The sequence below is a fragment of the Carex rostrata genome, chromosome 2 (assembly GCF_964058835.1).
Source record: "Carex rostrata chromosome 2, lpCarRost1.2, whole genome shotgun sequence".
Classification (NCBI taxonomy): Eukaryota; Viridiplantae; Streptophyta; class Magnoliopsida; order Poales; family Cyperaceae; genus Carex; species Carex rostrata.
Window position 1 is genome coordinate 13,834,352 of NC_135919.1, and position 22,566 is coordinate 13,856,917.

The window sequence follows — 22,566 nt, forward strand, 5'->3', positions numbered from 1 at the left end:
ATTTATATGTCTTTCAAATTTACAAGTCTAATCTGTCATTCTTTTTCTTGTATTGTGAATGACAAAGAGATACTACGTTGTACAAAAATAAATCTAATTTGAACAAATTTATATTTTCTCAGATTCAAATTAAGTTATTTTACTGATACAACAAAAATATCAAATATGGGAATGTCTAAATGAAATAACTTTGCACCAGTTAGCTAGTAGACTTTCATCTCGGAGCATATTTATTTGCACGAATAATTTTGAAAAAGTAATTTCTAAAAACAAATAATAGGGTAAAAAAGAAAAGCAAGTCACCGTTTCATTTATAAGGGAAAACATATTTTCTTTTACGCTAGTTTATTTTGATGGAAAAGAAAATATTCATGCATCATTCCCTCCATTTTAGAATTTTACACATTTCTTATTTTTCATATTGTCGAATTATTATTATAGCTACATGTAGAAAGTTATTTACATTAAAAAAATTCATCAGATTGTCATTAAAAACAATTACAGAGTTTGCTTAGAGTTAAGATATATTATTAATTTATGCTAGTTAATGTTTAGTCGATATATGAACCTCCTAAATTCCGTAACTCTTTTGTTTTCTTAATTCCGTAAAATTTATAGTTATTTTTGAGGAAATATCTATAGTTAATTTTCTGTATAAAATAAAACCTCACATATATTAAATAATTGACATAACATTTGTGGCGAACACGATTCAATATAAAAATGAGCGCCACAGAAGATCAGCAGAAGCTAATCACCTGATCCACCTCACATATTTTGCAATTTTACATCGTTTCGGTTCAGCGTTCTTTTCATGTTATCGCTTTCTCCAGTTGTCTTTTTCGCTCTTTTTACTCTCTTCTATACTGCTCCGTTTGATTTTTAACCCAATTCTCAATCAATAATCCAAATTTTTATCTCACTGCCAGACTGAAGATTTTTTCATCATAAAAATCACAATACATCAGTTTTTTTAATTTGGCAGCGAGGGTTTCTTCATGATCCCATGATCACCGCAGACAAGGTGTTCGACGAAAAGCCCCTAAAATACGAAGCTTCTCTAGTCTAACCATGCGCTTTAACCCTAGTCTAGCATCGCTCCTGTACCACCCGAATCAGCCAAGGCTCTGCAGATGGTACATGACTCATTTTAATGCCATGTTCCCTAGGGAAGAACCTGAAAAAGAGCACTTTGTACCATCTCTCAAATGGTATAGAGCTGCCTATGCCAAGCTAATAAAACTATCTTATATTCTGCAAAGTGTTGAGCAATCAGATGGGAGACTAACAAACACCACCAATTGCTCAATAATCACAGATCCTGAGGTAATGTCACATATGAATTCCTTCAATTCAACTGCCAAATCCTTCATCTCCTCCCAGCAAATGCCTTGCTTGAGCAAACCAAACGAACTCAAATCAATAACGCTAAACTCCCTGACCAAAATAGCCGAGCTACTGAGCATCACTGCACAACAGAGGAAGTTGGTAAGAATTACAATCTCACCACAAGTAACTCAGCACCACATATGGAGAGGAGCCTTTTTGGAGGTGTTAAAAGATGTTAAACTCGGCATTGACTCATTGAAATGCCGATCAACTTCTCGTTCCATGGCCGAGCAGATAGTTGTGACATGTATCAGTTTTCTCACTGACACGGCTGATGCACCTTCACCGGGATCACCATCTTGGGTGAAGCTTGCTCCGATAAAGAAGGTAGAGAGCAAGGAGGTGAGACGTAAATGGGAAGAAGTGGTTGAAATGTCTGAGGATCTTATGAAGTGTCTCTCACGAGAACACGCTTTATTGTACAATTTGACCAAATTAGAAGCCATGATAGAGGGCTTGAAGCAAATAAGAGATGTAGTGATAGAGAGAGATGTAAACCATAAGGAGGCAAGACAGCAAGACAGTTCGATACAGTGGAAACTTACCAAGAACTTGGGTCACTCATCAAAGTGTCTCTTTACTTTGTTGCTCTATTATCTATACGGTTATGTGAGAGATATTGAAGTTGAGGTCTGTGGTGGTTTGCGCAAAAATGGAAAGAAGCTGAGACTTTGTGTGGGAAAGGTGTTAACCTCCAATGACAAAGAAATGGTTTTGAATGGAGTTAGGCAATTGAGTAGAGCTTTGGGTGTTTTTAAATTCGTGTGGCAAACGTCTGGCGCCGGGAGTGGAGGTGAGTTAGAGTTGCATGGACATTTATGGTGTGTTGGCGCTGAAGAAAGGATCATTAAGCATAGAGGATATGATATTCTTTTGCACACAATCAGGCCATGAGATGGTTATTGAATTTTTGTTAAAATTCTTTTCTTCACTTTGTGTTCCTGTTGAAATTTTTCTTTGAAACAGAGTTGACGAATCACATCTTATCAGAGAATTCTCAACTTATTTGCAGATTTTCTAGAAAAAATAATTTTTATCTTGGACAAAATATCCCGGAGCGATTTTACAAAATTTTCAAAAAGTATAAATCCTATTCTAAAATTTCGTACGTAATTTACACGCGTAATGTATTATGTATGCTCACTGCCTCACTGGCAAGCAAATCTGGAGCGATTCCACCATAGGCGATAGTTAACGGGCTTTCTGAAGATAGTCCCGGAAAAATCTTGATTGCAAGATTATAATGCACAGTTGGTCATAAAGAAACCTCATGAAAGTGAAGTTGCCTTCTAATTAACATTGCCTCTTCTATTGGTAGTTATTAAGCAATAGAAATAGAAGAAATGATTCCTAAGAATGGGGCAAGAAAGGACAAACCAATAGTAATTAAGCCACAATACATAGCTGGTTTTATACAAGTTAATCGCTTGAGAGGAAAAATACAAAGCTGTTTCTATGGGACTATTATGCTCTTATAGTACTACATTTCAAATTGAAAAAAAAAAAAAAACCTAAAGGGCACTGTAAACATTTACTTTCCAGTAAATTGAACCTATCTTGATACTTTTTGTATTAAGTACCTTTCACCTGTAACTGACTATACAAGTTTTTCTATATAATCCACCCAAAAAACAGGTGCTAATCCTATATTTGGTCGAATTAGTGTTGATCAGCAGCAAAATGGTTAAAAATTGTCTCCAGTGTTGATTGACTGATGCTATACTCGTTAATACCAAGTCTATCCCTGAATTCCAAATTAAGAAAAATCAGAATTTAACTCCAATCTATAGTATATTACTCTAAACAAATAAAAATTAAATGATTTATTTGCTATTAGTACCTATTATGTTCTATGTGTCCAAATATATCAGCAAGAGAGTCATTTTCCCCATACGGCAACTGAAAAACAAGCAAATGGATTAAGGAAAGAAAAATATTATTTAATTATGATAACTTACTTTTTTTTCATAAAACATTACTGCGAAAACAAAGTCTACAATTACCTGGTATTTTACACTCAAGCCATTGAAGCCATTAGTTGTTGCCCCAGGGAAAGAAGCAAGGAGGAAGGAATCTATCTCTGAGAATTTCTGTTTTGCCAACCACCACTCGGAAAATACTCTCACAGGTATTGCACCTTTTTGCAAGAATATTGTATGATAATTAAAAAAGTGAAGATTTTCAAAAACAACAAGAAAACACCAGAAAAATATTCATGCCTACTTTAAACAATGTTTATACTAGTAAGTTTGCATGCATCAAGTAATTTAAATTTAAACAACTGCATTTTTTGGTATTTAAAATCACAGCAGATTTTAATTAAGAACCTTATTATATGCATCACTTCAAAAGCATAATGCTGACAAATGTCAAAAACTACCTGTGGAAAGGACTAGCTTTAGATTTCTATAACAATATCATGAACTATTTCAGAAATGCAGGGAATGGTAAGAGTCCCTTTTGCAATTTCCCAATAAGTAGGGACTTTGCAAATTTCAACAAACGAACTCGATTAAAAACAATTTAGTACCATCTCGAGCTAACTGTTCAGAAAGTTGTTCGCCAAATGCAGTGGCACTGACATTGACAGGATCTGAACACACAATCGGCTGCAGAAATTCTTCATCACCAAGAAATTTTGCAACACGAAGTACCATGTCCCTTGTTAGACTGATCTCTGGTGCGTTCTTAGAGAGAGACTTGCCAGCCACACCAGTACATGTCTCAAGGTCATCCATGGTGCTTTTGGGGTGGTTCAAAAGGTCAAACACTGCTGATTGTATTGTTCGACATAGTGCATCAACATCAGCCGGCTTGATCTCATATGGCTTCACCTACAAAGGATGAGAGAAATTATGTCAACAATCAACAGATGGAGTTATATAAGGCTGGTCTTACTTAAAAAAGAGATTCAATGCTGGGTTTCAAGCATTCTTGCAAGCACCTCTTGGGAAGAGACAACATCATCTTATGAATAATTTTGGCAGATAAAAAAAAATTCAAACTCAACACAAGTTCCATGCCAAAACATCTTGTTTGTATTAATCTGTTCAAAGTAAAACTGGGGTGCAATAATGACAGAAATATCATCATAATCCTTTAATGTCCGTCAATTATACCTCAAGCTTTCTTTTGATTAAATATTATAGACATTTTGCCCATCACACAAGATTCAAGAAAAAAAATTGAGCAATGTCAAATATATTGGATTCTAAATCACAAGTATCCATAAATCAAGTACCTCAAGCTCCAGATAATTCCCAAAACGGGATTTCAGGTGCTGTGAGCTGCCGATGCATCTTAACTGGCCGCCAACCTAAAAAAAGGTTATCATGATTCCAAAGTTGACTTGTAATTGATGATTTTTTTTCCATCTATTACTTATTTCTTTAGTTATCTATTTTTTTTTATTTCTTTACATCAGGAATACAAAGCAAGCAGAGAGATACCATTATACCAATGCGAGTGCACAAAGCCTGGGCCTCATTCATGCTATGAGTTGTCAGAATAATAGCCGTCTTTCCTTGCCTGGTCGATATGCGAGATATCACATCCCACATAAATCGCTTTGCAATTGGATCCATGCCTAAAGTATTTAAAATCAAATATAACAGTAGATGTCAAAAAGTTATCTTTCTTTTCATCTCTACGTTCTTCTGGGTTCAAAAAATTAACCTTGGAAGTTCTTACAGGTCCTTCCAACAATTGTGCATTAATCCTTGATATAAGTCTATAACATTAATTGTTTATGATATTCAGATAATTAGGTTTATTTAATGTACCTGTTGAAGGTTCGTCAAGGATGACGATCGGCGGATTTCCAATCATAGCAATAGCAACAGACAGCTTACGTTTGTTACCTCCACTCAGTGAATAGGATGGTTTATCTGAACTCTTCCACAAATCAAACTCCATTAGCTTCTGATTAACAATCTGAAAAAGAGACACCAGTTGAAATCATAAAAATCAAACCACTTCAAGAGAGAATGGTCACCAGGTATATATAATAGATCAAATTAATCACAAAACTAATAACATTAAATTTACAAGGTCATGAGCGTACGTCATTCAAGCAGGATTCAGGAACACCCTTTATTCGGGCATAAAGCTCAAGATGCTCACGTACTGTTAAGAACTCTAAAAGTGCATCAAACTGAGGACAATAACCAATCTGCAAGTATTAAGAGTTTCTTTTTATCATTATTATAAAAGATAAATCAAGGAGAATACTAAAAAAAAATAAAGAAATGAGGAATATATATACACGGCGTCGAGCAGCTTTAGGGTTTTTTCTTATGTCATTCCCAAATATGTAAGCCGTGCCATCTGATGGGGTCTCTTCACCTTTTCAAATTAATGGAGATCAAACAAGAAATATCATCAAAAGAACTGACAGCTATATTATAGCTATATTCTCTTAAATTGTGAAACATTTACCTGTTAGCATAGACAAAGTTGTAGTCTTCCCAGCACCGTTTGTACCAAGAAAACCGAAACATTCTCCTTCATTGACGGAGAATGTCAATGACTGGACAGCAACCTTGCTACCATGATGCCGTGTAGCAGGGTACACCTATAAATTTTAAACTGAAAAATGGGCACCATACTTTCTATTTTTGTAATATTATTTTTCTTAGCAGGAAAGGATTTTCCTTTAGAAATACCTTTCGGAGATTGCAGAGGTAAATCATTGCATTACTGACACGACCATCAAGTACCCTTTGACGTTCAGCTGCGACATCTTCATCTTCTCCATTGGGGATTGCAATGGAGAAGTTGTTACCTGCCCCAAGAAGAGGCTGTGTATGACTGTCAGCTGTCTCCCTAGGAGAGGTTAATCCTTGCCACCATTTTTTCAACACTCTAAGCTTTGGCTTTCCATATGGGGCACACTCAAGCATGATTGCCAGCAGAAAGTATAAGATCGCCTGTACTTGCATAAATACAAATAAAGCGATGCTGGAAAACTTTTCAAATTCTTGTTGGCAACTTTCGAATAACAAAACTCTTTTGTCTCAAAAATAAAAAAGGAAATGTAGGGAAAAAAGTCTAATTTGATAATAGAACTTTATAGGATCAATTTATTTTGCAAACTTCTTCTTTGACCCTAATTACAGGAATGAATTCATATTTTGCCTCTAATATAGAGATGCTAATGAGAAACTCAAAAATTACTCCCGTAAGTAGGAAAAAGATAAAAAGCATATAAATAACACAAGAAAGCTTTCCACTGCCACAGGTATGTGAGTCTGAGTTTTGCATGCATCTCTGTGTGTCGATCGCATGCTGAAAGATAGAGAGGGAGAGAGAGAGAGAGAGCGGGAGGGAGGGAGGGAACAAGAGAGAGATACCTCAGCAGCTAAATAACAGATAGATGCACCAGTAACATTCCAGTTGAGGACATCATTGCTTCTGCTACCCAGTTTCATGTCTTGCTTCCTCAAAGCAAGCGAAGCGAGGCCATCAGTGAAGCAAAATCCAGGAGAAAGCCTAAAGAAATTCTGCAAAATTTAACCAAATATTTAAAGCTAGTAATACCATTGGGGATGAAAAGCACCTTTTCATTACTTAAATTGACAGCCTCCAGAACAAAGTCCAAAGTAGAAGGAGAAGAACAAGCAAGGTACCTTCAGCACAGAATTAGCTCCTTTTGTTGCCTCGACAAGACCCATGATAAATGAAATGACCATAAGGATAAGGCCGCTGAAAAAGTGAACAAGCAATGCAGCATTCTGCAAGTAGAAAACAATGCAAGGTTGCTAAGTAAAATGCTGTTTAGTCACTTTACATACATAAAGGGCCCTTTTTGCAGCATGACAAACTAGGGATGATGTTAACAAAAGATAAGCTTTATTCCTCTTTATCTCCAAGTTTTTAAAAGGTGTGTTTGATATTAGTTGGGGATATTCGTTGGGATAATGTTGAATTAAATAATATGATACATTTACAAGACCAGAATACTCTCAATGATATATTATGGGATGCAAGAATGATAAATATATTAACAAGCTTAAAACATTAATACTTGAAATCAGATATGTACATGATAAGATGTTATGACAAACAGAAATGCATTTTCTTTTACTATTTACTGTTTTCCTATTGTACAACAAGAAAGACAGATTTACTTCTTTTTTTGGTTTGAAGGAAAAAAGCTTTAGTATCACTAGAAGCAAATTCCAAAATAGAATATGCAAAAAAATCTCTAGTGATCAACATAGAAGATTATAAATGTTCTGTAAAAAGATTTGATTTATTTTCAGCGAAAGAAAAAATGATATTAAGAGGAAAAGCAAAAAAAATATAATACAGGACCTAATAGTGTTTATATGGAGAGCAAAGGGTACTTCTGTCTAAATATAGTATCTCTAGTTGGATGTGGGTATAAGAGTTAATTACTAAAAGTGCTTCCCTCTCTAGCTCCTACATTTGATTTGGTGTTTGAACAGATAGTTTAAAATAAACAACTCCATTCACCCTTATCCTTGTGCCAAACATAGCCAAAGATTACTATCTTACAAACCTGGGCAACTGAATGGTCACAGAAGAGGAATGTTAGGCAATATGTAGACGATGCAACTGCCAACCCATAGCACAAGAAAATGGTAACTGTTGGAACAAGACAGCCAGTGCCAATGAACTGTGTCAATCCTGCATCAACAACTATTTGTTATGACATTTAGATGTTTAGACTCAAAAGGACACTTGAAACTGCAAAAGTTTGACTGCATACCAAAAAGGAAGAAAAGAACCAGAGCTAGTGATGTTGGAAATAAGAAGCTCATGAAGTCCCATATGTATGTCGAAATCCAATATGACAATACTGAAACCTGAAAATTATACAAAGGAATTATACTTTGTCAAACTGGCCCAAACACGCACATGCAAACAGGACGGTAAATTATACCCCACTAATTAGCTGCTGATGTTTAGCCTTGACTTCACGCTCCTGCAAAAATCACAGAAAAAAACAAAATTCTCTTTGTTTAATTGAGTAAAGCCAAATAAAACTAAATGTCATCATATTATAATAACCATGCAACTATAATTCATACGAGATTTAACATTATTCAATATAATCTGAAACAAAATAGATGAATATGACTCACCTTCACAATGGCAACGGCGAAGGAGGCAGGGATGAAGGAAAAGGCTATTCCAACAATAATTGATGCAGAGAATGCATCCAAATCCTAGATTAATCCCATGTATCAGAAATTAGGAAAACCAAAATTAGCTCAATTTCTAAACAAAATAATGAGTAGAAACAGTAAATATGTATTAAAAATAATGATCAAGAGATTAATAAATAAAAAAGGAGCCATGTTGCTGATAAAAAGGATAAGTGTGACTGTGATGTATGTTTGTGTTTTCTTTGTGTGGGTGTGTGAGAAAGAGAGCGAGAGAGAGAGGGACGCTACATGTCGTTGAGCCTTCTGTGACACTGTCAAAGGCAGAGGATGGTTGCGGGTGTAGATGGTCATGTTTCTGTCACCTGTCGCAAGCCTCAACAAGGCAGCATTAACTATGTTGATGTATGTGGGCCCTGCATGCTGACATGAGCTATTGTGAAGCACAGTGTATCCAGCTCCTCCACTATTATCCATGTCATCCATCACAACTGCGCCATACCTTCACCATAAAGATTAAACATAGTCTTTATGTGTTGGAAAAAGGGGAAAAATTGAACTTTTAAGATTGAGATTGTTAAATCATTGCTTAGGAGCAAGAACTTCACAAGCATGGCTCTCTCAAGTATTCAACAAGATCTTATCTACTGAGCTTGAGTGGCTTACAACCAAACTCCTCAGTTTCTTGGTCTAAGATTCAGGATAAGAAAAGACCATGGTTTAACTGTATTTGGTTTCATCTAAGCTAGTTAAGGACAAGGGTTTGCTGAGCAAAATGCTTTTTTTTTTTGAGATAGATGAGCAAAATGCTTTTGAGCATTTAGAATAAAATTAAGGCATAAAAAATTCACCAAACAAGAAAAATTTACCTTGACTGGTAAGATTCGTTCAAGCTGGTGATAAGGAACTCACTCATCGAAACAAGAGTGGGGCCTAAGGTGGGCCCTGCAGCAATGATGGCATCTCTGAGGACCTTCTCTGAATCAGGAAACCTGAACGACCTTGGTTCTTGATTTTGAATCCAACCACCCCTCAGATTTGATGCCACCTGCACGCACAAATTAGGTAACAGTTCGTCCAATTTGATGCTTGTGTGTGTGTGTGTGTGTTGGGGTGGGGGGGGGGGGGGGGGGGGGGGGGGGGAAGAGGGGGAGAGAGAGAGATTAATAAAGACACTTTTCATGCACAATTCCCCAAACATAAACTATCCTGGCAAATCACGTACAAAAACAAAACAAAAGAGAGAAAAAATAACCTGTAGAGCAATTGGTAGAGAAAGATTAAACGGGATGGGCCCACCACCGCCGCCTCCACCCAACAATGGGTTGAAATAATCAGTTGTTAGTCTAATGGAGCTCTGATCTGGATGCGGCTTTAGTCTAAGAAAAGCCAACCCAAAAAGTAAGAACACAGCTGGTATAATTAGCTGAAACATGACTGTCCTTCTGTCTCTCTTGGCAGAAACAACACGTTTTATTATAAGTGCACGTGAATGCCTCCAAAATGTTAACCTCATCAGAAAATCACAGCACCAGAACTTGGCAAGAATAGAAGATACAAAACCAACAACTGCTCCAAATATGAAGCAGAAAGTGTTTGCAAGAGTGGTACAGATTTGCCTGAGAGACTTGGTACTGGTTTGCAAAGGTGGTACAGGTTCGCTCTGATCTTCTTCTGAGATGGTCTGATTGGAGACTCGTAGGAAAACCTCTTCCAGAGTGGTGACAGAGATGCCGTAACTCTCAATGCAGGAAGTTGTATCAATGTGAATGGAGCTGCTCTCAGGTTGCTGGATACGTTTTCTGATGCAGCTCTCAATCTCTCGAAACATGGCTTCAAAAGAGGAAGCAGAGGAAAGAGGAAGTCTGAAGGAGATCTCTGTGCCCACCTGAAAAAGGGATCAGCCCCATTATTGTTCTGAACAAGAAACATAGTTAAAAAATAAACCCAAAAGAAAACAGACATACATCAGACAAGCATGTAGCAGAGGGAACGTGTCGATGTACAATCTTAGCGGCAACAGATGCAAGACTAGAATTCTGAGAAAGAAACTAAATAATTGATTATTGACATCTTAGGAAGCATGAAACATAAAGTACTAAAAAATGGATGTAAAACAAACCTTAACAATTGTAAGTGTATAGCCAACCCCAAATCTGTGCTTCAAAAAAAGAGAGCTGAAACACACACACACACACAAATAAAAAAAGAGGGTTCAAACATAAAAGGAATACCCTGAAACAATTGTCAAAAGAAATGTGGAGTTTGTAATTTGAGAAATCATGCACCTGCCACAACATCTGAGGTGGCCATTAGCCAAGATAGCAATTCGATCACCCAATACATCAGCCTCGTCCATCGAATGTGTAGTCAACAATATAACTCTGCCCTTTTTTATTTTCTTTATTAATTGCCATGTAGATCGCATCGAATATGGATCCATACCACTTGTTGGTTCATCCAAAATTATAACCTTCATACATAATGATGATGATGGTGATGATGATGACGATGGTGGTAATAATAATAATAATAATAATAATAATACTAATACTAATAACAGGTATTGAAGGACAGAAAAGGAAGTGTGTGTTTGCTTTTTTGCACACCTTGCTATTTCCAATAAGTGCAATACCAAGAGACAATTTCCTCTTCATTCCTCCGGAAAGAGATCCGACAACTGTGCTGGTTTTATCAGCTAAGCCAACCTAGATCAGTCAATTATGGATAACAAGAGATAATAAATATTTAAGCTCTTTATCAATTTATAATACCAAATCTAACAAAAAATAATGACTATGTATTACGCTAAAAAGTTCCCAGCAACGGAACCTAATGCAATTCTAAACTAGTTAAGACTCACCTTATTGATCATGTCAGTCACTTCCTCTTCTAAAGCGTCTTCCTGGACCCCTTTAAGTATAGCAAATAACTCCATGTGTTCCTTCACCTAGGAGTGTAGCACAATTGAAGAAAATATTTAGAACCAATAAAGTTGCAAGAGTTCAACTCTTAAACTATAATTTTTTTACTATCGATTTTATCTCTTACTAGAAAATTTTATTATAGATTTTTCTTATTTTGGGGAGGATTCTGGTGCCATGACTTCTGGGTGCCATAGGTTTGCTACAATCTCTCTATTACATTAATATATGTCAAAATCCAAAATGCAAACGATGAATTCAAACAGTAGATTTCATTGTTCTTCATGAGGGAGTCCATGGAAAATGTTATCATTTTTTTAGTTCATTTTGTACAAGCAGGCCAAAAGATAAACACACTAAGAATACATCTATTATAATTAACTTATTTTATGAACACTTGATCGTGTCTGAAACAAAATTACACAATAGAGGTTGTGGCAGCTCGTGGCACCCAAAAGATAAATGCACTAAAATTTATCTATTATAAGACTTACAGTTAGCTCTGCAAAAAGAATGTCATTTTGAGGGCATACTCCCAGTGTCTTCCTTACTTCATCCTACAAAAATTCATTCGTCAATGAATTACTAAGCATAAGAAGGACCTCTAAGGCTCTAACAATTTACAATTGCATTACCAATGGGTAACCGGTAAGTAAAGAAAAATTAAAAACAAGATATTGACATACCATATGTGTCCTAATACTCTTTCCAAATATTGAAACATCACCAAAAGTAGGAGGTATAAGGCCAACAAGCATTGAAATTGTTGTACTCTTTCCAGCCCCATTATGACCTACATGGGAAAAGTCAAACATCTCACCACAATAATAGTCCAAATCCAGCTAAGCAGTTGCCAATTAAAATATGTGTCTTAAGAGTTACTGTATACCACCTTGCAAGTCAAGAGTGACTTTGATCCAGAGAAACAATAAGATAAGGGTAAAAGGCATGAGATGTACCTAGAAGAGCAAGTATCTGATTTTCAAATAGTGTAAGGTTCAGCGAATTAACGGCACAAAAGCTCCCCTTCTTACTTGTGTACACTTTGTGAAGATTCTTGATCTGAACACAACTGGAAGAGCAAAACTTCCTTAACTAAGCTACAAATCTTAACAATGTTTCCTTTTTTTTTGGTTTCAGACTTTCAATAATAGAACAAAAAAATATATAATCTACATCCTCACAAGTTGTTAAGAGAGGGAAAAAAAAATATCATCTACAAAGAAAAAATGTATACCGGCCATCGAGCACCTGCTGTTTAGCATCCAAAGAGATATCCTCTATTTCCATCCCAGGAGAGACTTTACTTGACCAATCTGATTTGCCTTCTGAGACTTTATTATAAATTTGAAACTCAGAATTATCACCATAAACCTGAGTTAATTTCATCCTCTGCCAAAAGGATCTGGTGATAAGAAAGTTCCAAGGATATCGAACTCCATACTCTCTAGGAAGAACCTTATAAAAAAGACAACAAAAACACCACTCAGAAATTGAAGTCACAAAAGTTAGGAGGGAAGTCTAATTCATGCAACTCGATAACAATCCATAGTGGGTAGTCAAATAAAAAGGTAAGTTTCTAGTAGCTCACATGTCTTTCCCAAAACTTACAGAATTGTATGATCTGAGTTGGTCGTTGATGGGTATGATGTAACCTGATTACATTCTTAAATGAGATAATTGCGACAACACATTGCCACCATAGAGCATATACATGCTATAAGTTGTATAATATATGCAAAATGAAAAATAACAACTTGATTACCTTATCAAAGTACAAACCGATCAAGCAATATAGAAATGTATCCACAACCATCATCAACAAACAGACCAGAAAGTTCACTCCGGAAGAACTCTGCAATATGGCTCTCAAAATTATACTTTGCATAATTATGCTATATCAATAATGTAGGTTCCCGATGAAACAAGACAACACAAATATAATGATGACAAACCTGCCACATGTTACTCCACCTAAGTCCCACATGAGCACGCTCATAGTCAGCAAAATTTACTGTTCCAAGGGCAAATGCGGTCGGTGATAGAAAAGAAGCCATAACCTTCCATACACTAGCACAGAAAGACATTAATAGAACTTTTGTGTTAATTTAACAAGTTCAGAATGAATACTGTAGCAACTGTAACAGCTACAAAGCGTGTTGTTTGCAGGTTAATTTCATGTACAAAGATGGTAATGTTTAATGTTTTTTATATTCTTTGTTTCTACATTTTGCTTATTTTTATACAAGAAGGACATAATTATTTAATCCTTCGATGATGCAATGTTCATAGAGTATGAAAAAAAGGAATAAATCAAGCCATTTATAATACTGGTACAATTGCACGCTTGCAAAAATGTGAAAAAGTACAATGTATGACCCTGCAAAATGATACTCATAACTATCCTAAAGAGCATAGAGAAAACCAATAAACATTCCCAAGTTACATAAAGACATGAAAATATTTCATGTGCCCTTCCAAAATACCCTTCCAGCCTCAGGATCTACCTCTAAAAAATAAGAAAGAGAAGAAGGGTATTTGGGCAGAGCTTTGAAGGTATTAGAAGCTGAAGGTGATATCAATAACCTGCTTTTCATTTTACAAAGGCATTCATGATTATGTGTGCTTTGTACGAACATGTATAAAATTATTCATGTGACAGTTCCTGCTTACATTGGAACAACTGGATCGTTTACAGAATAGTAGGGGAAAAAAGCCCCAACAAAAGAAAGTGTTCCAACAGCAGCAGCAGTTTTTGCACGAGAGAAGAATGTAGAGATCATGAAGGAGAGCATGATTGCACTAATCCCGAAGAGAAAGAAGTATGCAAAGACCAATGATTTGTCACTGTATCGAAAAAGACTGCTCATAGTGCACCCTGTGATAATTGCTGAAGATATTGCAAACTGTACCAGAGAAAAATACAGGAGACAATGCATAAATGTATTATTAAAAAAGACTGCTTAATATTATATTCTTTTAAGATAGCTTTAGGACAACTTATTCCATGTCGTTTGAATAACAATACACAAAAGGACTATATTATATATATAAAGTTTAATTATAATTTTTATCTGGAGAGGTCAGTTTGGAGGACTTTTACACCCTAAGATCAATAGGGCCTGTCATGCAATTTTAAGGGCGACAAACTACAACATAGATACAAACTTGTAGAAGCACCAAAAATGCTACAGAATATCAACTCCACAGAGCAAACTGATTTGGATTGAACTTAAAAGAAGAACCATTTTTGTAATCAAATGATTCTAGAAAAAATGTACAAGACACAAACAGCCACAATAATTAAGTACAAGATTTAACAACAGTAAGAAAAAGATGGATAGCGCTAAAAGAATAATTTAAACATACATTACTTGATCAGAATATACCTGTATGAAGTATGTAATACACCAGGATAGATAAAATATTTCATCATTTAGCCCCATCATGTAAAGTCCTTCTTTAATCTTCTGTTCCTGTTAAAACAACTAAAAAGATAATTTTCTAATTGCTGTTGAACTATCTAATTACAAGCTAATGAGAAAATTCTGTATGTGCAGTTTTACCTTTTCATATACAGAGTAGCTGATAAGGCGAGAAACTGGGTAGAGGAACCCTAATAGGTATCTGCCTCCCACACAAAAAAAGAAGAAAGTTGATGAAATGATCAATCAGGGTCCTGAACCAGCTAAAAAATCAAAACGAACATCCAAAATATATATACTAACTATAACAAATCAAATGAAGTTAATTTTCCTTGGCCAAAAGGGAATGCTCTATTTCACTGTACCACTTGAAGATCTACTAGTTACAACAAATAAAATGAAGTTGCCTCCTCAACCACACTGACCAAAAGGTTATGTTTTATTTCTACAGTACCATTTGAAGCACCAAGGTACTTTTTTAACAATGACAAACTAATTTCCCTTTTTTTTATGACAAAGCCCTAAAATATCATGTCTACCCTAATAAATTAAGATATTTCTATTGCAACCAACACAATGTGGGAAGTTTTTTAAGCAAAGAAGAAAAACATAAATTAACTCAACCAAAGAAGAACATATATTAACTGTCACCTTTCTCATCAATTCATGGAGAAAGGGTGAGAAAGGAGGGTAGATTTGACATTTTAAATAGCAAAAGAGTAGGCAAAGGTATATGAAGTACAAATACATTCAGTTTCCAGTGAGAAATAGACTGGTATTTAGATTACAATTCTTAATCAACAGGAAATAAAGAGGGTGCACATGAAATTTCCATTGAAAAAAAGAAGAAATTATAATTTACTCACAGAACACCCATGACCCGCTTAACAATGGACTGGAATTCATCATCAGTGTATTCTCGTGTGGGAAATGGAGCTATTCTGACATGCTTAGGAATAAATTGTTCCTGATGGAGATGACTAGCTTTTGATGTAAGCTTGGTTTCATATTGTTGTGCAAGAGTAATTAGTAGTGAATCCATCACTTGTTGTAACTGTATTAGCAAGTAAATACAGATGAAAATACAAGTAAAGAAAAGAAGGGTGCATTAGATAGTTCAAAACTAAGAAAATAAAGACTCAACTTAATTCTTATTTCATAACTTTGATAATTCTTCATGACCTCGTAAAACTTTTTCATTACTTGACCATCTAAGGACTTCACAAAAATTAAAATGTGTAGCATGTCAAATGTCTAATTCATATCCTCCTCAAAGATTTTGCTGCACTTGAACTTGCAAGATCCTAATATTTTCTGTTCTACGTTAAACAGTGTACATTTTGGCACATCATTGATATTTGCAACTTGAATGATTTGAATAGAAGAGAAAAGAGAGTTCATACAGTGAGAAAACCACTGGAGCCATACTGCAATGTAGGCACAATACTCATGCCTAGTTCAAGGTCATTGAGGTATGGCCCATTCACATCCATAATGCTTTTTGTGTCAGGAAAGCCAGAAAAAGCCCAGGTGTGGTTCAGCCGTATGCTGTAGTCAAATGTCTTTGGCCCCTGCTTGTGGAATACTATTGCTCCTCTTAACTTCGGGTTTGATAGATTTCTAAGAAGAAATATTTGTAATAAGATAGAAGTAGAAAACTACCTCCCTATAGAAATAGAAGTGCATAAGAAGATAAAACTCAGCGTATTACAGAGTTGTTTTTCCCGGTACTGCAGCCTGGTTGTTGCTAACATATCCCTCAACAAGAAAGGCTGGCAGTTAAAGTATGGGGCAATTTTCGTTTTGAGTCAGTTGATGCAAGTTCCCTTTGTAATTTGGGACAAATATACAGGAAAATTGACATAGTTTCACATGGTTATTATACCTAAGAAAGAATATCATAAATTCATCCATAAGTCAGTACACCATTTACATTTACAGATATGAGTTACCTTGACGAAGATTAAACATACCTAGAATGATCAGTGATGCCATACAAGTCCGAGCGAATGTAATTTTCAAGATCTAACTCATCCTTATAGATTTTCCCCACCATCTAGCAAAAAATGAAAAAAAAATTAACACACAGAATATGCATGTGCAAATTTTACTGACATGTCAAAGAAAAAGGTTGACATCAGATGATCGATCAAACAATCATAGGATACAAGAACAAAGAAAAAAAATTATTGGTTTTTGGAATATATTCTTTTGTCCTGTTGTTACCTTTATTAGTGGAAACTCAATTGCCAGTGTTTTGAGCATAAAGTGTGTCTCCTTTGTATCTGGTGCGAATGCCAAGTATTCATTTTGATCAACCAACAATTTCAATATGCTTGCAAAATCAGGTGATATCTCACTCTTTCCTACTTCAACAAACATCCCCTTCTTGATGTACCTAAGAATCCAATTAACCATAGAAGGGACTAAACAGAAGTAATTGAATTTGTATATAAATAATTCTGCTTTGAATAGATAAAAAGAGTACGATTGCACTGGGTGAATCCTCGTATCAACTCGAGTGCGGATGGCTACGAGCATCAGCATCACAATAGTAGGCAGTAGAATCTGCCACAGTAAAAAGAAGATTTTAATTAAGGCAAAAGAATTGGCATTTTACACTTGGGTAGTTCCAAATAACTGATACTGAGATAATTTCAACACAAGGATACCATCGAAATCAGTACCAGTACAGCCCTGGTAATAAAGAGATTTTTCCCATAATTAATCTCTAGAAGGCACAACTCCCTCAATTTTAATAAGTAAACCTTCAATAAAGCCTCAATAGTCAATAAAACCAGAGATGAATGTCGGGATCAATAGTACAGCCGCACCCATACCATTTAGCACTAATCTCCTATTACTGAACCGTGAGGTGAACTCATATTACTTAACCGTGATCAATTTTACAAAATTAGGAACCTCAGTCAAGGTAGTGCACGGATGGCGGATTTTGAGGAGCCAGTTTTTCCTCAGCATGGCCTTCAGTTGCCTCCCTGAACTCCCCATCTCTTCAGCGCCGCCACTGCCCACCTCAGCTTCACCCCCAAAAAACCCAAAACTCAAAAGGAGAAGCTACTCAATTGGACACAAAATCGATTGGAGTAACTGAGATGTAGATTTCAGAAAGATTGGAGAAGAAGCGTGGAGTAAAAGGAAGAGAAAATGGAGGTTGCAGGGTTTAGACGAGGTGATTCTCCATTAAAGACTTAAAAGCTAAAAGGTCGAAAAAAAGAAGAAAAAAAGTAGCGGACGCGAGAGAGACATGAACCAAGTCACATAGCACCGCCCGAGGCGCGCGAATGTCGTGAAATTGGTTATTTCTGTGGCACTTGTGGTGTTAATATCTGTGCAGTGAAGTGCCGACAACAAACAAATATTTAGGTAAAAAATTAACAACATTTCAAAATTTCCACAAGAAAATCAAAATGTATGTGTCATATGTGAGGATGTTGTTACAGGAAGGAAAGTTGAAATTCCTCTATTTTTTGTGCCTTCAATATGTTTTTCATCTTTTATTTTTTAATAACAAAATTTTAAATTTTATATGTCAAAATAAAATCTATATTATTATCTTTATATGTACATAAAAATATCACTCTTTTATTTTACTTGTATATAAATAAAAAGTTGAAAAGTCAATATTCAAAATTTATTCGTTACTTTCGATACCGATTAAAATAAAATTGAAATGTAATATTTTATATATGTATAGAGAAAATTATATATAATATAATAATTTAATTTGATATTTAAATTTTAAATTTTAATTATTAATGTTTAAAAAATAATAAACGGAAGGAAGACATAAAAACTAATAAATAGAGAATCTCCTCCCCTGGGGCATGGACGAGTGCGTATCCTCTGAGATATCTCATATTTTGCGTGACTTTCTGGGTTTTTTAGAAGTTTAGTAACCGCATTCTCCTCCCGTAGAAGCCGGGGGCTTTTCAAAGCGTCTTAGAGCATCTACAGTGGCTTTCATTTCCACTTGCATAAGCTGACGTGTCATTTCAAATCCGCAGAGGCAGCGATGTAGAGACAATTTCAGAAATAAAAGCTTTCAGGATTTGCAAGCTTGCAAATCGCTTGCAAAGCGCTGAAAATTCCCGTTCGGTCGCTAAACACACCGTTCGCGGATGACACATTCGCAGGCTTGCCTCCGCCATTGGCACCGGAGCGCTGGAGGTCAGATTCCCCTGCTCCGGTGTCAGGACGGTCCAGCACCTCCCCCAGCTCCCCCACTGAAGAGCGCTCTCAAGCGGAGCAAACCCTCCTCTTGCGCTACTGGTGTAAAATCTCAATATTTCTCTTGGATTGTCCTTTGAAATGGAAACTTTTATCCTGTAAACCCATAGAACACATTGGAATTCCGACCACTTCGGACCTTTATTGAAGCCCCCAAATGACATTGCCTTAGTACATGTACAAGATATTTTAGATTTACAGTGACACCCAATAAGCTACACTGAATGCTCATATTCGATTGCTGCTTCTGACTTGAGGCACCTATCTAGGAAAAAAAAAACCTAAAATTGATTATATTTTCATTTTTTGTGTTTTCAGGTCCAGGAGTTGGAAGCAAAAGGTTGGGGTTGCGTACCACCGCTGCAATAATTTTTGCACACTTGACCTTTGTTCTACTGGTGGGATTAGGCATTGTCACTTTAGCTGATAAGTTTGGATTTATACCCGAGAGAGACAAAATATTTAAATTTGTGCTGTTGCTTCAGCATTCCATGCCTACTTCTGTACTCTCTGGTAATTTAATATCAATTTTATGAAAATGACTCTGAAATTTTGGATAAACTGGAAGAATACTAAAATGAATGATGAGAGAATTGGTCAATATTGTAAACTTTAATTCGTAGATTTGTGTTGTTTATGCTGTTGTTGTATTAATACTGTAAACTGTATTATGGTATTGAAGGTCTAGAAGGCTTCCAAGCCATCAAAATATTGTGCCAACAACAAAGACAACTTGAAGTTGATCCACTACACTTCAGTATTGTATAACATCAGGATGCACAACAACTAAGGAGATGGACAAGAAGAAGGGCAGAACAGTAATTTCGTCCATAATTCACCAACGCCTATCCCATAAACTCAATCACGATGCAGTTCCAGCCTTCACTGGTACGAAATCGGGCTTTGAAATGGTGGAAAAGGCGATTACACACTTACTGGTAAATAGGGAAGGAAGCTGTCAGAAAGGAAAATTAAGCTTACAAAGGACCCCCCCCCCCCCCCCCCCCCCCCCCCCGCAACTCTTCTTAATTTACAGTTTAGAATAGGAGGGTAGCTAGCAGTTTAATCATTGAATTTTGGATACTTTATTTAATTTCTAAGTTACTGCGTAGCTGTAGTTTTTTTTTTAAGTTTTTTCCTTTCAGTATTTTATTCCTCCCAGTTCACTGTAATGTTTAGACTTTGGGATTCTCTTAAAAAAAAAGACTGCCTCCACAAAGACTGCCTTTTTGAATTGATCAGGATGCTAAATTTTGGGAGAATTTTTGCTAACTTATTTAAAAATGATGCAAATTGAAGTAGTGTTGTCAGTTGTAAGAGGTGGTAGAAGTTGGCTTAGCTGTGTGGTATTTTGTGTTTTATTTTTAGATGGAAGGCTTCGAAACTGTTGTATACGTTTGTTTAGAATTATGGAAATGCTGAGGCAGATTTTTTGGCAAAAAAGGCAAGAAGATGGAAATTCTCTCTCAAGGTATTCATACCCAACACTTCCACTTGAAGACTCCCCTGCATTAGATGCGTAATATCTCTGTAAAATACCTGTAAAATATGCACATTTCTGATTTTTTAACAGGGCTACATGGATGCCTCCTTAGGTTACACTTTGTTTTTGTGTTTTCGGCTGTACTGGTAAATTCCAGTAGCATAGCTTTTGGTGTTTGTGTTAAAAAGGGCAAACTGAGGGGTCTAGATGCTCTTATTGCATGCTTGGCATGGCCCCCTTGTCAGGGTTTTTCGTTGGTACGGGAATGGGGAATTACCCACTATTACATGTGAACTTACAAGCCATATGTTCATATTATGTAATCATTTTTTTACGTATCATTTTTGTTGAGATGGACATCGGAGAGTGAGAGAGAGAAGGGGACAGTAGATGTGGAGTGGAGAAATTTTTTATTAAATCGCTTGGGTCGGAAGGGGTCAGTTCGGTCAAACAAAAGTATTCTCTGATGACGTGGTGCCGAAATATTAATTTGCAATTGCATCAATGAGGGAGTTTTGCAATTAAAAATGAAATTGATTTCAATTACTCTATGGACAGCTGTTTGCAATAGCAAATCCATTGCACCAATGGAGATGCTCTTATCTTATTAAGTTATTATAATCCCAAATGAGTTCGACCTTTGGTCAACAGATTAAAATGAAATTCCGTGACGAAGACGAATAGACGATGCATTGAACAACGACAGTGCCTGCGGAGAAGAATGGACCCAATGGCTGGAAGGATTTGAGGTGGCATTTTATAATGTTTCTATCCACCTCTATCTAACCACGGTTTGTGTCCACTAACGAATTTTATTCAATTCTAACAGATTTTAACGGTCCGACAACTTCTTATATAAACATTCATTTCTCTCCCTTTCTTCATTAACGCGCTCTCTCTCTCTTCACAGAAGCAAAACTTCTTTCTCTCTTCGCAGAAACAAAAGTTTCAATCTCTCTTTCTCTCTTTCCGATCTCTCCTTCCCTCCGACGACCTCTCCTTTGACGGTCTCCTCTTCAACGGGTTCTTGATCGTGCAGATCTAAACAGCCTCCTCTCTTATAGTTCATTTTTCAACAGCAATACCACTACTTGCTGCTTGCCGGCGCCACTACTCGTCGGCGCTTTCTTCTCTCTGATGAACTTCTCCGGCATCTCTCTTAGATTTTAATGGAGAGAGACGATCTAAGAGAGGCAATCTGGAAGAGCGATCTAGTGGAGAGAGATGAGAGCGAGACAATCTGGAGCATGATCGGGTTATTTTACAGTATTTACTTTGTAGTTTTACAATATGCATATTGTGGTTTTACAGTATTTAAAACAACTTGTTTATTTACTAATCTATTTAAGTTTCGTTCCTTCTATTGATTTGAATTGATAATCATGATTTTCTTGCTTCTATTGAAGTTTCATTTGAATTGATATAGTCTCACGCGTGTATGCATTATATGCACATTGATTTGAATTTTAATTGTATCATTTACTATTCAATAACATCTCTCATTATCTGATGGTCTGATTTGAAATGCATAGTTCGTTTTCTTTATGTCGTTGTTTTGAATTGTTTGATGTACGAAATTACATGATTCTATATTTTGTTTTACAGTATTCGATTTCACCTTCAAAAGAAGAACACAACGTGATTTTGTCGTCTCTGAAGTAGTCAATTAACATATACCACTTTAGATCTGGTGAAATATGTAGAGTATTTTTACAGGATATAGTTCACATTTTTACATGATATATGCACTATTTTATAGTATCTATTATTATTGATGTTTACAGGTTTACAGTATATAGTTCACATTTTGATATAGTTCACTGTTTTACATGATACATAGGGTGTTTTATATGATATAGTTCATAGTTTTACAATACCTACATGTAATAAATTCAATTTGTTACATTGTTTATTTTATTTGTATGCAAGATGATATCTCGAAAGAACGTGTAGTTCTTGTGATGAGG

At 35.9% G+C, this 22,566-nt stretch overlaps 2 protein-coding genes across 5 annotated transcripts; one reads left to right on the forward strand and one right to left on the reverse strand.

Moving 5' to 3' along the window:
- Positions 1–798: 798 nt before the first annotated feature.
- Positions 799–2,437, forward strand: LOC144543769 (exosome complex exonuclease). Its single transcript, XM_078292167.1, has one exon. It carries the CDS (start codon positions 1,072–1,074, stop codon positions 2,281–2,283), a length of 1,212 nt encoding a protein of 403 aa, XP_078148293.1. The 5' UTR covers positions 799–1,071; the 3' UTR covers positions 2,284–2,437.
- A 309-nt stretch (positions 2,438–2,746) lies between these two features.
- On the reverse strand, positions 2,747–18,122 carry ABCA1 (ATP-binding cassette A1). Of its 4 annotated transcripts, XM_078292137.1 has the most exons (40): positions 17,791–18,122; positions 17,357–17,436; positions 17,095–17,266; positions 16,842–16,924; positions 16,272–16,488; positions 15,735–15,922; positions 15,010–15,070; positions 14,833–14,919; positions 14,117–14,349; positions 13,399–13,513; positions 13,209–13,298; positions 12,681–12,901; positions 12,403–12,515; positions 12,130–12,236; positions 11,938–12,000; positions 11,383–11,469; positions 11,129–11,227; positions 10,808–10,992; positions 10,642–10,696; positions 10,487–10,558; positions 9,775–10,407; positions 9,389–9,567; positions 8,811–9,021; positions 8,499–8,582; positions 8,297–8,338; positions 8,123–8,219; positions 7,913–8,040; positions 7,017–7,121; positions 6,741–6,890; positions 6,054–6,317; positions 5,827–5,962; positions 5,654–5,733; positions 5,453–5,560; positions 5,172–5,322; positions 4,839–4,975; positions 4,631–4,705; positions 3,920–4,223; positions 3,393–3,526; positions 3,230–3,288; positions 2,747–3,133 (listed from the first exon to the last, which is right to left on the reverse strand). In XM_078292137.1, the coding sequence occupies exons 1-40, from the start codon at positions 17,875–17,877 to the stop codon at positions 3,049–3,051; spliced, it is 5,577 nt and encodes a 1,858-aa protein (XP_078148263.1). In that variant the 5' UTR covers positions 17,878–18,122; the 3' UTR covers positions 2,747–3,048. The 4 variants fall into 4 exon arrangements, 3 of the variants coding, with proteins under 3 accessions (XP_078148263.1, XP_078148271.1, XP_078148281.1); XR_013508059.1 differs by lacking the exon at positions 5,654–5,733; XM_078292145.1 differs by lacking the exons at positions 16,272–16,488; positions 16,842–16,924; positions 17,095–17,266; positions 17,357–17,436; positions 17,791–18,122 and having other exon boundaries at positions 14,833–14,931; positions 15,735–15,813.
- Positions 18,123–22,566: the final 4,444 nt, after the last annotated feature.